The 18,167-nt window shown below is 41.3% G+C and overlaps 1 protein-coding gene across 1 annotated transcript in view; it reads right to left on the bottom strand.

Annotated features, from left to right (window-relative positions):
• The window catches only part of LOC130189983 (VPS10 domain-containing receptor SorCS1), a 187,953-nt gene that overhangs the window by 62,029 nt on the left and 107,757 nt on the right, over positions 1-18,167 (bottom strand). The window contains exon 4 of the mRNA XM_056409055.1: positions 8,893-9,051. Within this exon, the coding sequence (XP_056265030.1) occupies positions 8,893-9,051 (159 nt within the window). The remainder of the gene's footprint in view (positions 1-8,892; positions 9,052-18,167) is intronic.

The raw sequence follows: 18,167 nt of genomic DNA, 5'->3' as shown, positions 1-18,167 counted from the left end.
TGGGGATTAATAAAGTATATATCTATCTATCTATCTATATATGACTGCGGAAACCAGATTACTGCGACACACGCAGACACACGATGGTCGCCGAGCTGAGAACGGGATCATAAAGAAATATGTGCATGGCATCAGTGTCTCAGCACTAGAGCTGTCGCAGACCTGTGAACGGGAGGGAAGATGAGACGAGAGCCGCCCGGCCTGGTGGGTGGTCTCAATGCAGCCATTGTTCCCCAGTCAGTAAATCAATGGATTGTTCACATTATTACTAAGCGACACAGAGAAGGAGGTGAATACCTGAGCCAAACTCTGTGGAACGAAGCTGTCCAAAACAATAAGAACCTTCAGCTGTTCCATTGCGATTTCAGAAATCCCATTTTCAGCTGATTCAGTTTGAATTATTTCAGTCGATACATTAATTGAGTCAATATGGGTTGGTTCACTTATGAAGAAATACATACAATATTTAATTTCTAATCTGTTTTGCTTGCCACCCCAAATTGGCAAAAATAATATTAAAAGAAAGATGAAGTTTTACATTTTTGTTTTACAAAGCTATGAGCGCCACAAAATACCTCCAGTCACTCCGTTTTATTCGGGTGGAGAAAGATATATTTACATCTCAAGTTGCATATCTACTGTACAAGAGGTAAGTGAGAAACCTTAAATTAAAATGTTCTGAATCTCAATTTATAAGAGGAAAGTGGGGGGAAAAATAAGGTTTTGCCAGAAAAATACTTTCAAAATTACCCACCGCAAAAATTCTGAAAAAATAAATAATTGTAATAATGAGAATATTACCTTATGTTGTAAATAGGACTGGAAGTTCCAAGTCTTTTTTCTGACCTTGTGTTTAGAGATAGATAGATAGATATGTACTTTATTAATCCCCAAGGGGAAATTTGTCGGAACAATAGCAGCACCAATAAACTAAACACACAAGAATAAAAAATAAAATATAAAAAACAGGGATGAAAGATAAAGATGTATACAAGAAGTATACAAAGCAAAATATAAAATAAAATATATATGTATCTATAAAACATATATGCATACACAATACACAGATCATGGCGTAATTAAACCTTGAGGAAAACATTCATGTTTTAGGTCTGTTTGAGAACAAGGGGGCGTGGTGCACTTCAGCCTCTTGGGGACAGAATGAGTATTATAACACATTTACATATTATCCTGCCAAGAATCGTTTTGAAATTATAGAAGGAAAAAAACATCCAGAAAAATTGGGCACCAGGATTTCTTAGTTAAAAAAAGAACTATTTATATCAGACATTGGAAATGAATGAGCACAATTTATTGTTCCCTTACCTATCAAAAAAATCTTATTTTTCAGGGTCATACCTTTGTTTGATGGCCGACAGTCGAGAGTTGAGAGAAAGGCCATGTTGGCTATTCATTCAACCCCTAGTGCACCAAAAGTAAATCACCCCATCTCTGACATACTCAGTGGCGTCTGTACATCTCCAAACACACCTGCATTCTCTGTTTACACAGCTGGAATGTAATGGGGCATACAAGTTATTCCACTGGTTCAAGCTGGACTTCTTCCATTTTGAGCATGACCAACCATGCAACATGTGTAAACAACCATCTATTAAATAGATACATTCACACTGGGTTTTCTGTTCAGGCGTAAGTCCTGTTTTTCATTACATCATAAAAGCTTAGCTGCTGGCTCACATTGCTTTGGTGATAGTGTTTACAGGTTTGCCTCACCCACCTTGTCAGAACCTGACCTCCTGTTTTTCTCCACCCTGAAATAGGTCCATGAATGTAGTAGCTCCAGGACCATGATGGTCTCATAAACAACATGCTGGTGTGTTCATCTCTCACTTAGCACAAGTACACTTCAGTCCAGTGATTCTTAACCTGGGTTCGATCGAATCCCAGGGGTTCGGCGAGTCACTCTCAGAGCTTCGGCAGGTTAGAGACACACAGCAGCGTTTCCCCGTTATAACAAGGTGGCGGCCCGCCCCCCTGTAATTTTCGCTATAGCGTCAGATTACAACAGAAGTAACTTAAGGTTTCCCACCTTGTTATTTTATTAAACTAAACGGCCGTATGTTATAGTTCGTATGTCACGAACGGCGGAGCTCCGCCCCCATGCGCACAGACACATGCGCAGACACAGGTGAGCAGGCTCCCACTAGCCCGCAGAGAGCAGCCTATGTCGTGTGAAAAGCTTATTTAACCCTTGTGTTGCCTTAGGGTCATTTTGACCCGAATCAATATTACACCCTCCCCCCGCCTTTGGGTCATTTTGACCCGATTCAATGTTTCACCCTCCTGTTACCTTTATATTTACTAACATATTTTACCCTTTGGGTTCAATTTGACGCCAGCAATTAAAACCTCCAGAAAATTATTAGAATTAATATTGTTTTCCAAGTTTAAGTGTGAGGCACTTTATGTTTGTTTGTTGACTACCGAAAGAACACCGACATTAAACATTGAATGGGGTCAAATTCATCCTAAGGCGGGGGGAGGATGTAATATTGATTCGGGTCAAAATGACCCTAAGGCAACACAAGGGTTAAGCACACATAATAATAAAATGTGATGACTCACAAATATCTGCATTTGTTTGGCAAAGGTTGCATGTTATTGTTGTTTTGAAAAGATATGCAGTGTAAAACTCAGTAAAACTCTTTATGGCCAAATATTTAAACTTGTTTTGTTTAGTTTTTCACAGGTTGCACTTTATTGTTATTATCTTGAAAAGGTATTGAGTGTAAAACAGGTTAATTGAAGCCACACTAAGCTAAATGTTGTACAGATAGAACTGTATTTGTATTCTAATAAAGTGATTGAAAACTTGTATTATTTTTTTGTCTGATGGAGCAATCTGGATTAATTGAAAGTAACAGCTATATATTTATTACATTATAAATACCCTAACCACACCAACTAACTAATCTGTTGGGCTGCACCTATTTTGACAAGCGCAATAATCTTCTTTTGTACATGTTTACCTCATTTGCACATGGCTTCGTTTGAAGGAGCCTTCTATCAGTACAGAAACACAGCCTATCCTTGATTGAAATGACAGATTTCTCAAGTCGGAAAATTGTATGACATTTTGGTATGTATGTTACACACCGAAGGATGACAATGTCCATTCAGCATTCCAGATGTGTGTATTGTGCTCTGTAAACACATTAATAGCTGCCTCACTGTCTGATATGCTGGTCTAACTTGCTTGTTTAAGACAATAATTACATTAATTGTGAACCGACAACCTAAAACTATACATCATCACACACAACAGTTTATATCCGTCATGAGACACAACATGTTACAATCTAATCTTTCATGGAACAATGTAATTCTCAGGCAGGTTACTGACGCTACAATGGTGCTAAAACGCTAGCGCGCGATTGGCATCCGCTAGCTAAACAGAGCTAGCCTATATTAACTCAGGGCTCTCAAGTGTCACGCATTGAGCGTGAGACTCACGCATTTCGGTCTTAACTCACGCACTCCCGCCACACATCGTATTTCTCACGCTGAAAAAAACTCTCGGCTATTTAATGTTTTAATGTTAATGTTGTTTAAGGCAAGAATTACGGCGCCAGTCATGGCCAAACCCGCTACTGCCCCTAATAGCGAACACAAGTATCGCCCTGCCGCTACTTCATGTGAAAACAGGTGAGTTTTAAGTTTACACAAAGCGTTTAAAATTATAATAACAACATGTACACAACTCAAAAAAATATAAAATAATTAATATACAATAAATATACAAGTGTTACATATTATAAGATAGATAAGATAAGAATCCTGTGTTAGTCCCTCAGTGGGGAAATTGCAGGATTACAGCAGCAGGTGCACAGTAGTGAGCAGTAATAAAAATAAAAAATTAAAGACTTCATATTCCCATTGACATTTTAGAATGATATTGCAGTCCTAACATTAATTATGTGGTCCATATATATTTTTCTTTTCCATCGTATCCGCTTCATTGGACCGCTCCACAGTGGGCATATGCAAACTATATATTCACTGTGACTACCGCAGCTGCTGTGTGTATATTCCCAAGTCAAAGAGGGAGAGACAAACGGCACGGGTGATGACATTACCATGACTTCCATGCCAAGCTGTGCTAAGCAGATGCAAGCAAAAGGGGGGGAGGCGGAGGGTGCGGGGTGCAGGAAATCACTTTGCCTAATTATCCTCCCGCAGCAAGTTAGTATGTAGCCAAGCAAGTGACAGTGAAGAGGCAGCGAGTGGGAGGCGGGGGAGGTGAGGGGTGGAGGGGTCGACAGACTTTACAACCTCCAAAAGGGCTCTCAATCAACAAACGCAGCAGCACTACCAAAAGGAGGAGGGAAGTGAAAGAGAAGCAGTTTTTTAGGGGACGAGATGATGTGTGAGTGAGTCGGCCCCAGACATATAGCGCGTGAATATACAAGCTAAATAGTGAGGGAACCGCAGTCTGTTTCCACCAAACGGGCCTACAGGGGCACGAGGGCTCCGAAGGGCCCCTAAACCAGAGCTCCTGCGTGAAGCTATTGTAAATGTTTTGCATTTCTTGACTCATTTTCAAAGAGCTTATTCATTCCTGTCTAATAGTCCCACAAAAAACACTGAAGGAACAGCCTAAACCCTCACTGTGAAGATGTCACAAGAAGGAAAACAGCATCATGATGCATTTCATGTTCCCTCACTTCATCTCTGGGAATTCAAGAGCGAGGTATTGTGTTAATTGTTATTCAAATACAAGACAATACAAGTTTGGATATTTTAGGCACCTGAGTTTAGCCGTTGACTTAATGTACCTTAGTTTGGCCAGTTAGAGTAACAAACATACTTTTTAAAGCCAAACCACCATCATCTCCTGAGCCTAAAGTAGTTTCGTCACATGAGTGAACTTAAAAATGACGTAGACGATTGTCAGAAGTTTATTTGGAAAAAAGAGACACGCTGTCCCTGAAACGTTAATAGCGGACTCTCAGGGGGTCAACCGAGTTTAAAGCTAGGGCATCTGACCGGGATGAGTCGAGGATCATCGACCTGTTCGAACTGCTGTAGGACGCGGCTCACATCGTTTGTGACGAGCAGATCTGCAAAAAAAACTGAATTGTTGCAAACGAGTTCGGAGTTGAAAGGCTTTGTGTGATACTAAAATAAGCTTCTGATTTTTAAAAGAAGATGATTCAACTATTTCTAAAAAAGGATTTTTCTCAGATGGTCAACTTGAACTTACTCCATCTCTCTCAGGGATGTCTATGTGTACAGATTGTAAAGCCCACTGAGGCAAATGTGTAATTTGTGATAATGGGCTACACAAAATAAACTACATTTAATTGAAAAAAGAGAACAAATTTCCGATTATTTACACGAGAAGACTATCACGGCGTATTAGGGCCATTGCCTGAATTACGAGAACTCGGATATTCTTTAAGATTAAAGTGGTACATTGACAAGAAAGAAACTCAAACATTTACAAGAAAAAACATACACGAATACAAGTTTGACGTCATCTTCGTTTATGTACATGAATAAATGCAAACATTATGACTTTATTCTGCGGTGTTTGATGGGGGTGTCTGTGGTTTGATTAAATTGATCCAATCTCGCAAAGTTGGCCAAGTGGTCCCTTTTTATCGTGCGGCTTCACTATGACTTTAATCTCAGAGATTTTGCTTTTCCACAAAATTCTGATTTAAAATTTTGATTTTAGTTTTTTTACAGAGAATGTCCCAAATGCACGGTTGTAGATGTGGCTCACACACACACACACCTCACATCAGCGAAGGAGATTGCCTTCATTATTCATCACAACTGAAATAGTATGCCCAAGTGGGCTGTGCTGCAAGAAAGAATAATTGTATTAATGCAAACGGTTATTTAAAAATGTGTTTAAATTTGAACTCTTTTTTTCCGCTCTGCCTAACGTACACAGACACCACAGACACAATTATTTTTGCATATCCTGCACAGCCTCCTTAGAAGATGTATTTCAAAACCATTTACATCGTGTCTCTGAACTCTAGAAAGTAGCTTGATGGTACAGTTTATGATGACATATTTGACTACGTTTGAAATTTGACTGTCAGTGAAGGCACCATAACGACAGTTGTTTTGATAGCTTATGTAAGAGGTAAAACAAAAGCTTTTCTCCAAAAGGATTAGAAGGGTTTGTTCTCCTTTTGTCATTTGACACAAATACCTTTGGCTTTGTAGAAAAGTCACTTGCGAAACCAGGAATCCTGTGATTAAAGAATAACTAAGTAGATTATGAATCTCATCAGACGTTCAAAGTCAGCTCTCAGTAAATGTTTCACTTTATTAATATTATCCCAAATAAAAAATAGATTAAAACCTACTCATTTTGAATAGTCAATATTCTGTAACTTAGAGATAATTAATACAGTCGTATTGCTTACATATGAGATATTAAAATGATGTAGTTAAGTTGCTCCTATTTTGGCTAAAGTTTTGATTTTAATAAACTTAATGATTTTGACTTGAACTTAATCTTAAAGACTTTAATTTAAATAAATGTCTGATTAAGATCCACTGTATGGAGGACTTAAAATGACTTAAGTATAAATAAATGCATGAATAAATACAATAATAAATAAATAAATGCTTAAATAAATAAATACAGGAATAAATAAATAAATGCTGAAAGAAATGTATAAATAAATAATTAAATACAGGAATGAATACATATTCAAGTAAGTTATAACTCAACAGGACATCATTAAATAAATATATTTCTACATTTCTTTATTTCTTCATTTATTTATATCTCTATTTATGTGTCCACACGTATTTCTTCATTTATTTATGTGTGACATGTATGTGTCCTTGTATGCAAATGAGCTGGGGCGGTCCGAACCTCATTGTTGAACAGGATTGGTCAAGTCAGGGAGCAAGACAGAAGCAATCGATCCCTAGCACTTGGACCTGCAGACGAACAGTGTTTATTATGCATTCTTGTCTGTACATTCTAAATACTACTGTTGTTGAGTCACAGAATGTAATTTAAGGATGTTTTCAGCCGAGAAGTTAGTAGTTTAAGCATCAAATCTGTGGTCAGTTTATCGAGATTCAGCCTAATAAGGATATGCGACGGAGTTTTGAGGTCCTGCTCGCGGGACCTCTGAGCTCCGGGCGTCGGGCGGTCAGCGCGCTGTGTGGCCGCAGAGAGCAGCCTGATCTCGGCAGGACTTTTTTAAATGCTCCGCTGGCTCTGACGTCTTCGTAGCGGCTAAACATGAGATATAATTAGGTTTTGGAGGATCTAACGAGCACAAAGAGTTTATTATTTATTAAAAGATAACGTTACGTCAATTTGACTGAGGGTTAAGATTCATAACTTCATATCGTAGCGACCCTGGGTCAGGAAGGCTACGAGACGTTGTTTATTTATTACCGTTTATTCGTAGCCTACGCCAAACGACAGTGAACACCGCAACACATTCTACTCCACTGTAAAGTATTTTACAGTGAATAATTGGAGTAAATTCATGAGCAAGAACAGTTGATGTGGTGACGTCACAAGACCAGAAAGACCGTCCTGCGTCCTCGAGAGTCTGGACTCCCAAGACCAGACTCCAAAAGAACACAAGTCTGTACTCAGTGTACTTAGAATTGATAAACGGCTGAAGTCAATAAAGATGTCTAGGCTAACTGCTGCTAAAGGTGAGCTGAGCGAGCCAACTTCAGCATCATGTGCCAGGCAGAAGTAGTAGAGCATAACACACCAGGTGCATCACACTCCTGTGACCAATCATGCTTTAGACAGAGGTTCGGACCGCCCCAGTTCATTTGCATATAAGGACACGTAAATGTCACACATAAATAAATGAAGAAATACGTGTGGATACATGAATAGAGATATAAATAAATGAAGAAATACAGGAATACGTAGAAATATATTTAATTAATGATGTCCTGTTGATTTATAACTTATATGTATTCATTCCTGTATTTAATTATTTATTTATACATTTATTCATGCATTTATTTATTGATACTTAAGTAATTTTAAGTCCTCCATACCACTATATATATATATATATATATATGAATATGTAGACAGATACCTGTTGTGTTTGCGTAATCTTAAAATGAATCCTTCATATCTACATAGAGGGCGACGGGTCCTCTTCACGTTGGACCGTCATGTTCCTTCTGGTAAAACACAAGTTGACTTTTATTTTGAAGTATAGGAAAAGAACATGCAATGTGACTCGGTCTGCTATCTTTCATTTTAAAATGTGACTTAAAAAGGGCCATTTAGTAAATGTGTTGGCACACGTCCAGTAGTCGTGACCAGTGAGGGGCGGCCAGAGAGAGCGGAGAGCAAACCAACTCTTCACTTTTGCTGTCCAGACTCATGCAGCACAAAATCACATCACATTTGCTCACAGAATAATCGAAAAAGGCCAATCACAGCCTGACAACATTTATTTAAATGACAATATTTATAAAAGACACTTACTATCACCACCAAATAAACCAGGACTGAACCCTTCAGGACGGACACTTTAACTCACTTAAAAATCACCATTTTGACTGGCTACCTCAACTTTAAATACCATAATTATGATCTCTCTGTTATATCTTGCCATTTTGACATGACAGGTAACATTATGTTGTTTTCTCTAAGAATGTTGATGTGGACAGTCAAACTGGATTACGTATGATTTCGATTTAAATCAATGAATTTGCAACAACTTGAATCATCCAATCTGTGCGTATCTGCTTCTCCCCAAAATAAACGTAATAAACGGTGTGCTTTAAACCAAACTCCTGTGAAACAAAATATCACATTTCTGCAGCTGTTGTTTCTAATCTGACCTCCACTGATACCTTTGAACAACCGCCTGCTACGCAGAACTTGGTGGGCTGCTCTCTCACCTTTTGGTCGTGGCTGTAGGCCAAAATCCAGTCTTCCTGATCGGGGTGGAAGAGCAGGCTGAGGATGTAGAAGCTCAGCCGGTACTTCTGGTAGGTGGCTCCTTCATCGGTGCTGATCAGGAGACTGCTCTCCACCTCCGGATCCGTCAGCAGCATTATCTGAAGATGACAGTGGAATGAGAGATTAGCGACAACGTGGAGTTCATCTCTGTGATTTTAACAGAAGGAAGGCGGCATCGTTAAAAAGACATACACAAACAGACGAGTCAGTCAAGACCTATTCCCATATCAGAGATGTAAAGTGTATTAATGCGGCTGTGACTGCAGATTAACATGATAAAAATATGTAATCCATTCAGCTTTCCACTTATGATTTGACATCAAATACTAATAATTTGTTTCTGTTAGGCTTGATGATTTGATCAGTATGATATATATTATATAGATATTCATACATGTGTGTGTGCATCATCATCCACATTTCACGTCTCTTCATTCTCCATCAGGCCTTGAAAGCTATAATTTCCCATGAGCTTCTTTCTTTTCTGAAAGGTCCCAGTGTTCGTTTTTTAAAAATGCTGGCACAGTCCCCAGAAGAAAAATCACAAAGAAATCCCCAGGTAATGTCAGAGGCAAATAATAATTGAATGAGAGCTCTCATCATTAGTGGAGTATGTGTGGATGCCACTGCATGCTCATGTCTTCAAAGTGAATTCTATACAAGCGCTGGATGACACTGCCCCTGGTGTGACCCTCATTAAAGATGCACGTTGACTAAGGAGCAACATACAGATCTTTAGCAGTCAGCTCATGACAGACAAAAAGACCCGGTCAGCATCTTTTATTCTTGGTCTCTCTTCCAGGCATAATATTCACTGGGGAATATTTATAATTGTATAACAAAAATGATGCTAAGTACAGTTAATAAAGATATTATGAAAGAGAAATTGACTGATCATGTGAGAAACAATATAAAAAATGTGGAATCTTGAGAACGTGGCTTTGTTTTTGGCCGCAGCTGAAGCCCTCGGTCCTACACGTGGTCTCGAGAAGGCGTTTGGTCATGCCGATCACTCTGCGGCCGTTATGTCATCACACATCTGTGGGAAAGAGAACTGCTTGCACAGTCAATATTCTCAGTCTTGCAGCATACAGCAAAGTGGTTCTGGTCTCTAATGCTGGCGAGTCATTTGTCAGCACTCGCTTGGGTAACAGCAGTTACCGCTAACACCAGTTCATCCATCAAAAAAGGCATATATAATACCATACATGAGCCACATGATGACCGATTCAATCAAATGGACTCAAACTGTCTGAGCTACAAATCCGAATAACGCGATGCGAACAGTGGACAACTTTATCAGTGGCGGATGTTTTTCTGGTAAATGGGGGATTATAAGAATATAAATATGATTCAGCATGCTCACAAAAATGTGTATTCCAATATTATGTATCAGAATAAGAAGATTAATACAGCAAGGTGAGATCTATATGGAGAATGCTGCGGTTCTGATGCAAGAGGCTGGTTTTGGTTGGTTGTATGAAATACAAAGTCTTATTTAACCTTTTCAATCTTAAAAAAAAGCAATAGAAAAGGCTGGGGCCCTGACAGGATTGTAGCCTGGAGCACGATGTTATTCAGATCAGGAAATGATAGTGTGAAAATGTGAGGGCTTTGCCTTGTTTGCTTTCCAGTTATTCCCTCACCTCAGTCGCTCCACACGCTGCGTTCCTGCATAATAATAATAATCATTTATTTTATATTGCGCCAAAGTGTCCGAAATATTACTTTTTGCACGTTGATGTGTGCATTATATCCCATAAATTGATTTTATATGGACTTCAATGATAATATGGGAATCCACTGTCTAATAAAAGGAAAGGAAATCATGCTAAAATAGAGCAAACCTTAAAAACAAAAGCAGTTCATTATTTTCAAAAGAAGCATAATATCGATTAGAAAAGAAAATGTCAGAATCCTTTCTATCTATATTTTGTAAGTATTGGACCGACTGTGGACATAAGAGACTAACTTTTTTGTAGTTCTCTCATAATCTAAACTCATCCGTATGTGAATAGAAACAATGGCAGAGACACATGCCTCCACACTACCTTTTAGCCTTGGCTAAACATTATCTCGTTCAAAAGAAGTAGGAGGATTCTTAATTATTTTATTATATTGTTGACGTTATTTTGGCGGTCATGGTTGATCAGCAAAGAGAAAAAGAAACGAACAAAAGGACAAACACAATCCGACCTTAGGTGGTCTTTCAACAGATGCAGGGATTTCAAAGAAGTCTAAACTGATCCTGAGTAGCTCTTCTTCCTCTGAAACTGGTATGTAAAAAACATGCTTGCTACCATTACACCAGGTTAGACCAAGAAACGCTACACCAGTCCACTGAGACGCGATCCGGTCTCTATCTGAAGGCCCGTCTCCGCTGCCGGCTTTATTCAGCAAAGCAAGCGCCACAGGTGCTCGTAGAAGCACCACTTTCTGTCCACAGGTTCACTCTTCACCTTGAATAACAAATATTTGCCAAGAACAATCCACTGCATAGCTTTTCATTTTCTTTGGGAAAAATCTGCTAGTTTTTCAACTTTAAATCACATTTGTAAAACTCCACATATACTGCAAGGTCTTCAGATATGGTGCTGACAACTCACCATATCAATGGTTTATTTAGAATGTTATATTAATAAACCTGAAAGCAGCAGTGTTGGTTTTGGTCTCACAGAATAATAGTTGGTGAAGAAAGGCCATCTCAGTGTGGGAGTACAGTGGTTTTGGGTATTTGGCATTGAACTTTCCTACCAACCCTGGATATGCAAAGGATCAACACATGCACACTCGTAGGAGGAGAATAACATTTCACTCAGATGAATAGTAGACGGTGTGTGCGAGTGTGTGTGTGAGAGACTGTAAATCCTGAGGCTAAAAGGTTAAAAATGACAAAGGTTAATGAAGCGTATATGTGCCAGCTGGAGGACATTTAGGATATGTGTAAGGAATACTTGAATTAATTCTGCCGACGCAGGACCGTAAATACTCCAAGATAGAATATTAATGAAATTAGCTTCATACTTTCCATTTCACACAGTCACCCAGTAATTGGATTGTGAGTCCTCGCTATAAATCTATGCCTAGTTTCCCACCCTGAAATTAATGTATATTTTGAGTTGTTGTTGTTGTCAGACAGTGTTTAGATTAGAAAAGATTTCCACAATTGGAACAATAAAAATGAGTATGAGATGTAATCTCTCCGGTAGCGACTTGGTTGGGAATCAACAGGTTTTAGCCTATTCCTGTTTATTTCCAAGCAAACAACAACTCTCAAACAAAGAAAAATTAACTTACGGTTAAAGTTTTGAACTTACTGGGTTTGACCGACACAGCAGAAACCCTGGAGCTATCTCACTATCTCGTATTTGAAATCAATATTACATGCCAGAGCATAAATATTCTGATACAATGGTCAGTTAACATTTATCCAATTCTCTAAAAATGCCTTCTTCAAGTTTGTCAGCGACTCTAAGTTTCAGAACTCTTCTTGAGGCGTTCAAGAATATTTTCTTTTTTACCCAAAGCCCTTAGGCCTGTCTTTGTGTTGCCACCATGAATAGCCTATGAGTCTTCTCTGACACAAATGTTTCAGAGTATATGAATCTCAAAGAGCCAGCAAAAGAAAGCCAGACAGGGAAAAGACATGGAGGACTTATAAACCACTGCTTCGCAACATTATTTATTGATTATCTTTGTGTGATAAAGGACAGTTTATTGACTGTAAAAAGAAAAGTATTCTATGTTTTATTTTGTATCAACACTTCTGGAAGCTACAGCAGCAATCGTGGAGTTTTTCACACCCATATTAACACGGACTGTGGGAAAAAGAAAACTGTACTTAAACCAGAGATACTGAGAATCATAATTGAAGCCAAAGGGCAGTCAAAGGGGAGCAGGCCTAGCCAGGAGATGGTAAAGTATTCACAAGAGGTTGATAAATGTCAGTCGTAAACATGTGCTGGACCAGCTAAAGGTCTCAACATCTCCTGCCATCACTGCCAACTTGACTTAACATTGACCCAAGCCCACTTACTTCTTCATAACGTAGACCGCCACAGAAGAAGGGTCCCAGCCAAACCAGGTGGAATACAACTGGACTGGGTAGAGCCATGGCCAAACAACGCAGGAGTCAAGAGACAAGCGGTTAGGACCATGCATACCACAGTACCCGCTTAATCAAGGAGCACACTGTACTTCTTTTTTCAACACACATCCCACCAAACAGGTGCATAGAGTGTGGGCGGAGCAATGCGTCTCCTCCCACTTGCATATAGACTTTGTAGATGCAGTCAAAAAAGCCATCCATGCACAATTTCTTGTTTAGGGCTTTCTTATCCACACCACTCCCCAAAGCCAGTAAACAGCTTTTCAGTGTGATTGATGAGGGCCGTGCATTCAACATAACATGCTGTAACAACTTCCACGGCGTTAGCCGTGGGTTTCCCCCAAAAGCAGGATCAGCCGACAAGACCAAGGTTCTGTTGGATAGCATACTTTATTTTACCAGCACACAACACAGAACACACAGCAGACCGCACGGCAATGCGTCTGCTCACTCCCCTCTCCACTCTCAACTCAGAGCTTTTATGAGGGCGGCCTCGGCTGCTGACTGATTGCCAATCACCAGCAGCCGAGGCCAAATTGGAGACAGCTGCCACACATGCCAAAGCATGAACTGTGCAAAGCAAATCTAACTTTGCCTCCATGTCACTCACATGGTGTGGAAGACAAAAAGGATCCAGCTGTATAAGCCTTGGCATGAAAAGATTTTTCTGAAGTTCTTGGTAACATTACATTCAATTTAATTTAACTGACGTTGTTATCCAAAGCAACTTACAATCATGTTACATTCATACACCGGAGCAATTCAGGGTTGAGTGTCTTGCTCAGGGACACATCGACTAGGTCAGGGATTTACCAACCAACACCCTGATTGAAAGACTGACCCACAGTCGCTAAGAAAGAAGGGGTTTGGTCTGAGGGTAGCCACCATAAAGTAGTAAGCCCCTGTGCTGCCCTCCAGAGGCTCAAAGGGACCCTTTAACATGGCCTTGAGCAGGCAATGGCAGTTCCCAGTGTGTGGGGGTGGCATAGAACACTGGACATTGCCTTTGGACCCCATGCAAGAACGACTTTGCGAGAGGGTGTAGCCAAAGACTGGTTTCTCTCCAAAACCCTCCTGTCAGAATGAAATGGGTGCTGCATTCACTGTAACAGCAGCATGACACGGTCCTATAACCACCAAACACAGTGAAACAGAGAGGAGCCTTATTTCTTCACATCAGCCTTGGAACCCTGTTAGAAGTGGGACAAATAAATGCGAATTTTTCTGGGATTAGCAAGGGGATCCGTAGACCAGGCCGGGAAATATCGAATGCGGAATGTTAGTAATAAAACAGATCAAAGGTGACCCCAGTTCAATTAGACAACAATAACAGGAAAGCAACCAGGAATCCATCAGGCCGACGGGGAGAGTGGCTGTATGATCAAATAAAAGCGTCGAGGCCATCGCTAGGACAATAAGCAGAGGGCCAGGTGCGAAGAGAACTAGGGTCCTGAGTGGTCAGCGGAGGCGTTTACAACCGGTGACCCTCTGAACTGATCTCACTCAGGGGCCCCACTCGACACGAGATGTAAACATGGCAACTCTTGTGATATTCAAATGAAGACTTGTTTAATTATGTGTTCGGAGCCCATATCCTCACCATACGGGCCCAAGATGATGTTATTGCGGAGTGAATCAACACAAGCCTGAATTCATGTGTGTTAACCTGCCTGTAGATCAATGTTCTTTGATATGATAATGTAATCTATGTCTCCCATATGTTCTGTATCCTGACCCCCGGTTAGAGTGTGTTCTGTGTCACTGCCCACGGGAAGTCTCACCAAGTCTGAAAGAATCATAAAGAGGGTACCCTAAGTGCCTGAGAGATAAGAGGAGACACCCGGAGACAGGTCACAGAGGTGACTCAGCTCATCTAAACCAGCTGAGACAACAGTCCTCCTCTTTGAGGGGGAGACAGAGTCTCTCCAGAACCTCTCAGGAAGAGAGGGGGGGGGGGGATGACCCCCATCAGCACCCCAAAGAGGGACGGATATCCGGTAAAAGTAGGAAGGGCCAGAGGGTATAAAGGTGACGAACAGGGAAAAGGAAAGGAGAGTTTTGAAAAAGAGTTTTTTTGAGAAAGAAAAGAGGTTTTTTCATAGGTTGTGGTTTGCGTCAGGCGTCCGTGAAGAACTCACGGACGCCTGACGTACTTTGTCTATTTTTCTTCTTTTTTTCTTCTAAAAAGGAGTTAGAAAAAGAGAATTTTTTTAGTTGTTGTGATTTTGCGTCAGGCTCCCGTGAGGGAACTCACTTGTAATTGTACTTTGTTTATTTCTTTCTTCTTTTTTTGAATAAAATACTTGGCTGCCTTGCAGTCTTAAACTTTACATTCGGTTTGTGGACCTACTTTTTTGTGAGACCTATTTCTTCACCTGTCGACCCACCCGAGGAGACCAAAGGCGGAGACCCGAGAGCGGACCCCCGCCGCCCCCGAGGTGAGTCTGAGCGACATCTGCACGGCTACACCCACTGACCTCAGTTACCCAGGGCACATACTGATTCCTCACACACCTGTAACTGACAGTTTGTACTGAAGAGAGATATCGCTGCAGCTGGTAGACCTCCGTCTCTCGGCCGAGCCGTGGTTGGTTCTGGGACCCAGAGAGGGACTCTTAACACTCGAGTCCTCGTCGCGGAGGTTGTCCTAAAAATAGAATATTACTAAGTGTCCCGCCAGCCGCTCTACGAGCCTTGTACCCTCGAGCGTGTTGGGGTGAGACCCGATAATTGAAGAAACAGCGTTTCTCTCCGCGGAGATCGATCTGACATCATCTAGGGGTGTCGCGCGCCGAAGCCGAACAGCGACCACTGTCGAGGTGCACGCGCGTCGCTCATCAGGCCCGAACGGTCGCAGAATCATATACTGATCTCCGCCTCCCTCCCCCTTAACTCGGTCTTCACCCTCGCTCGAGTTTCCCTCTCCCCCTCGAAGCTAAAGGCGAGGATACCATGACCGGGGTGATCGTCAGAAGAGAGGACGGGCATCGTGACCCGTGGACCCGCGTCCTCTCCAGTGCGACAGGTTAGCAGCGCGCGGTGACGCGCTGCGCCTGGGCGTCGCCGACGTGCTTTTACGACAGTTTGCTACACGTCTGTCCTTAGAGCACGATTATTTCCCTCAATAAAGTACCCGGTGTGAGCCGACTCGCACCTCAAACCTTTCCCCCTCCTCTCCATCTCTCCTCTCCCGTCTCGTCCCCCCCCCCTCCCCGCTCCTCTCCTCCCCCGTTTCCCCTACACGAGAATAAGCGGCGTGACTTTTCTTTCCGTCTCCCACCCGAGGCGACCGAATCGGTTTACGTACGCGTCTCTCTTAACAACCCAGACAACTTTGCCTTATAACAGCCAGTGGTGGATCCAGCTCTTGCTACGTGGAGGGTCGGCCCAACCTGCACAGAGAGCCCATCCCTCTTCTGCCTTTCAATCTCAGAAGCCAGAGGTAATGGCCCAGAGTGGTCCCGAATGAATTAAACATCTAGATAGCCTTTCGCCTATCTAGATGTTAAATTGGTCTGAACTCTCCCATCTTCTTTGGAACCAGGAAGTGTGTCCAGTAAAACCCTCTCTGTCTGTTGTGTGTGGGGTTTCTGTAAGAGGACCTGGAATTCTGCTGAGAGGTATTCGATCTCCATCTGGGAGGATAGATTCACCTCCTTGACACCCATAAACGGGGGAGTGACACTGCAGAACTGAAAGAAATAACAGTTTCTGGATGCTGTCCATCCATTCTGTTAACGTGCAGTGGTTGGAAGACGAGTGATCAGCTGTGGAGCAGCAGATAAAAGCAGCAGTTGAAACGACAGCTATCCTTTCTTGGCCCTATCGGTGGCCAACATTGCAAATGCGGAGTCTGTGATGAGGTATGTGAACGCATCACAGATGGCTTGTCTGAATATGCAGCAACACACATCATGTCACTGTGTATTTAATCCATCTCGTCTTCCCTGTGGAGATGGATAATGGAGGAACAGACATGTGTGTCCTCCCGCCTTCCAGGGTGAAGCTGGAACGAGGTGTATTTTGGAGAAGTAATACAAACAGAAGTCCTACTGTTAACCCAGAGAGCTATTTTCACACGTGGATCAGATGATGATAGATATATACTTTATTAATCCCCAAGGGGAAATTAGTTCTCTGCATTTAACCCATCCTTAGTTATTAAGGAGCAGTGGGCTGCAGTGATGCGCCCGGGAAGCAACTGGGGGTTCAATGCCTTGCTCAAGGACACTTCGACTTGCAACTAATGGAGAGCCGGGATCGAACCGACAACCTTGGGGTTGCAGGACGACCCCCTTACCCCACTGAGCTACAGCTGCCCCAAAAGAGAAACATAGTAAGGCAGCCATAACATAACTTCAAAATGTTTCAACACTAACCACCTGGTTGGAAGTCCTGTTTGTTTGACTATTCTCCGCCCTTACACCCACCATACAACTTCTTTCTCACTTTTTACACCATGTTACGTGCTCTATGTGTAGAATTTTTACAAGTATGCATTTACATTGCAGTTAGCACAGATTACATGTTGTACAAAGTGGTGTTTAATGTTAAAACACAAATTTCTTTTATAATATGAAACCAAAGTATTTGCACGTTAACCTCAGTTCATAGACTCTCGATAGAGCACAACTTGCAACTTGAGTCAAAGCTTGCATGAGATGTCTGTAAGTTTATGTCACTAATTCATTCATTAGGGAGCAAATATACACATGTGGATAACCATCATTTACTGTCAGTTGAGACTAAATAAAATGGTTGGAAATAAAAATGAGGACCATAAATAGTTGAGAATTAAATCATTTTAATTAGCAGGAGGCTGATTCGACTGCCCATCTCACAGTGGAATTGTTGCAGTGACGGATCATTTCATTTCTGGATGTGTCTGACTTGACATATAATTGCTTGGTTTCTACAAATAAATGGGCGTAAAGTTCAACATACAAAAATGAAAAGAGAACAGGCTTAGAAACCTGGTCTGTTCCTTCCTTTCAGTGCTTTGGATAGCACCAAACCTACACACACACACACACACCCACACACACACACTCACACACAAACACACATATACAGGACTGTCTCAGAAAATTAGAATATTGTGATGAA

The sequence above is a fragment of the Pseudoliparis swirei genome, chromosome 24 (assembly GCF_029220125.1).
Source record: "Pseudoliparis swirei isolate HS2019 ecotype Mariana Trench chromosome 24, NWPU_hadal_v1, whole genome shotgun sequence".
Classification (NCBI taxonomy): Eukaryota; Metazoa; Chordata; class Actinopteri; order Perciformes; family Liparidae; genus Pseudoliparis; species Pseudoliparis swirei.
Note: the sequence above shows the minus strand (reverse complement) of the source record. Positions and strands in the feature narration are given on the sequence as shown.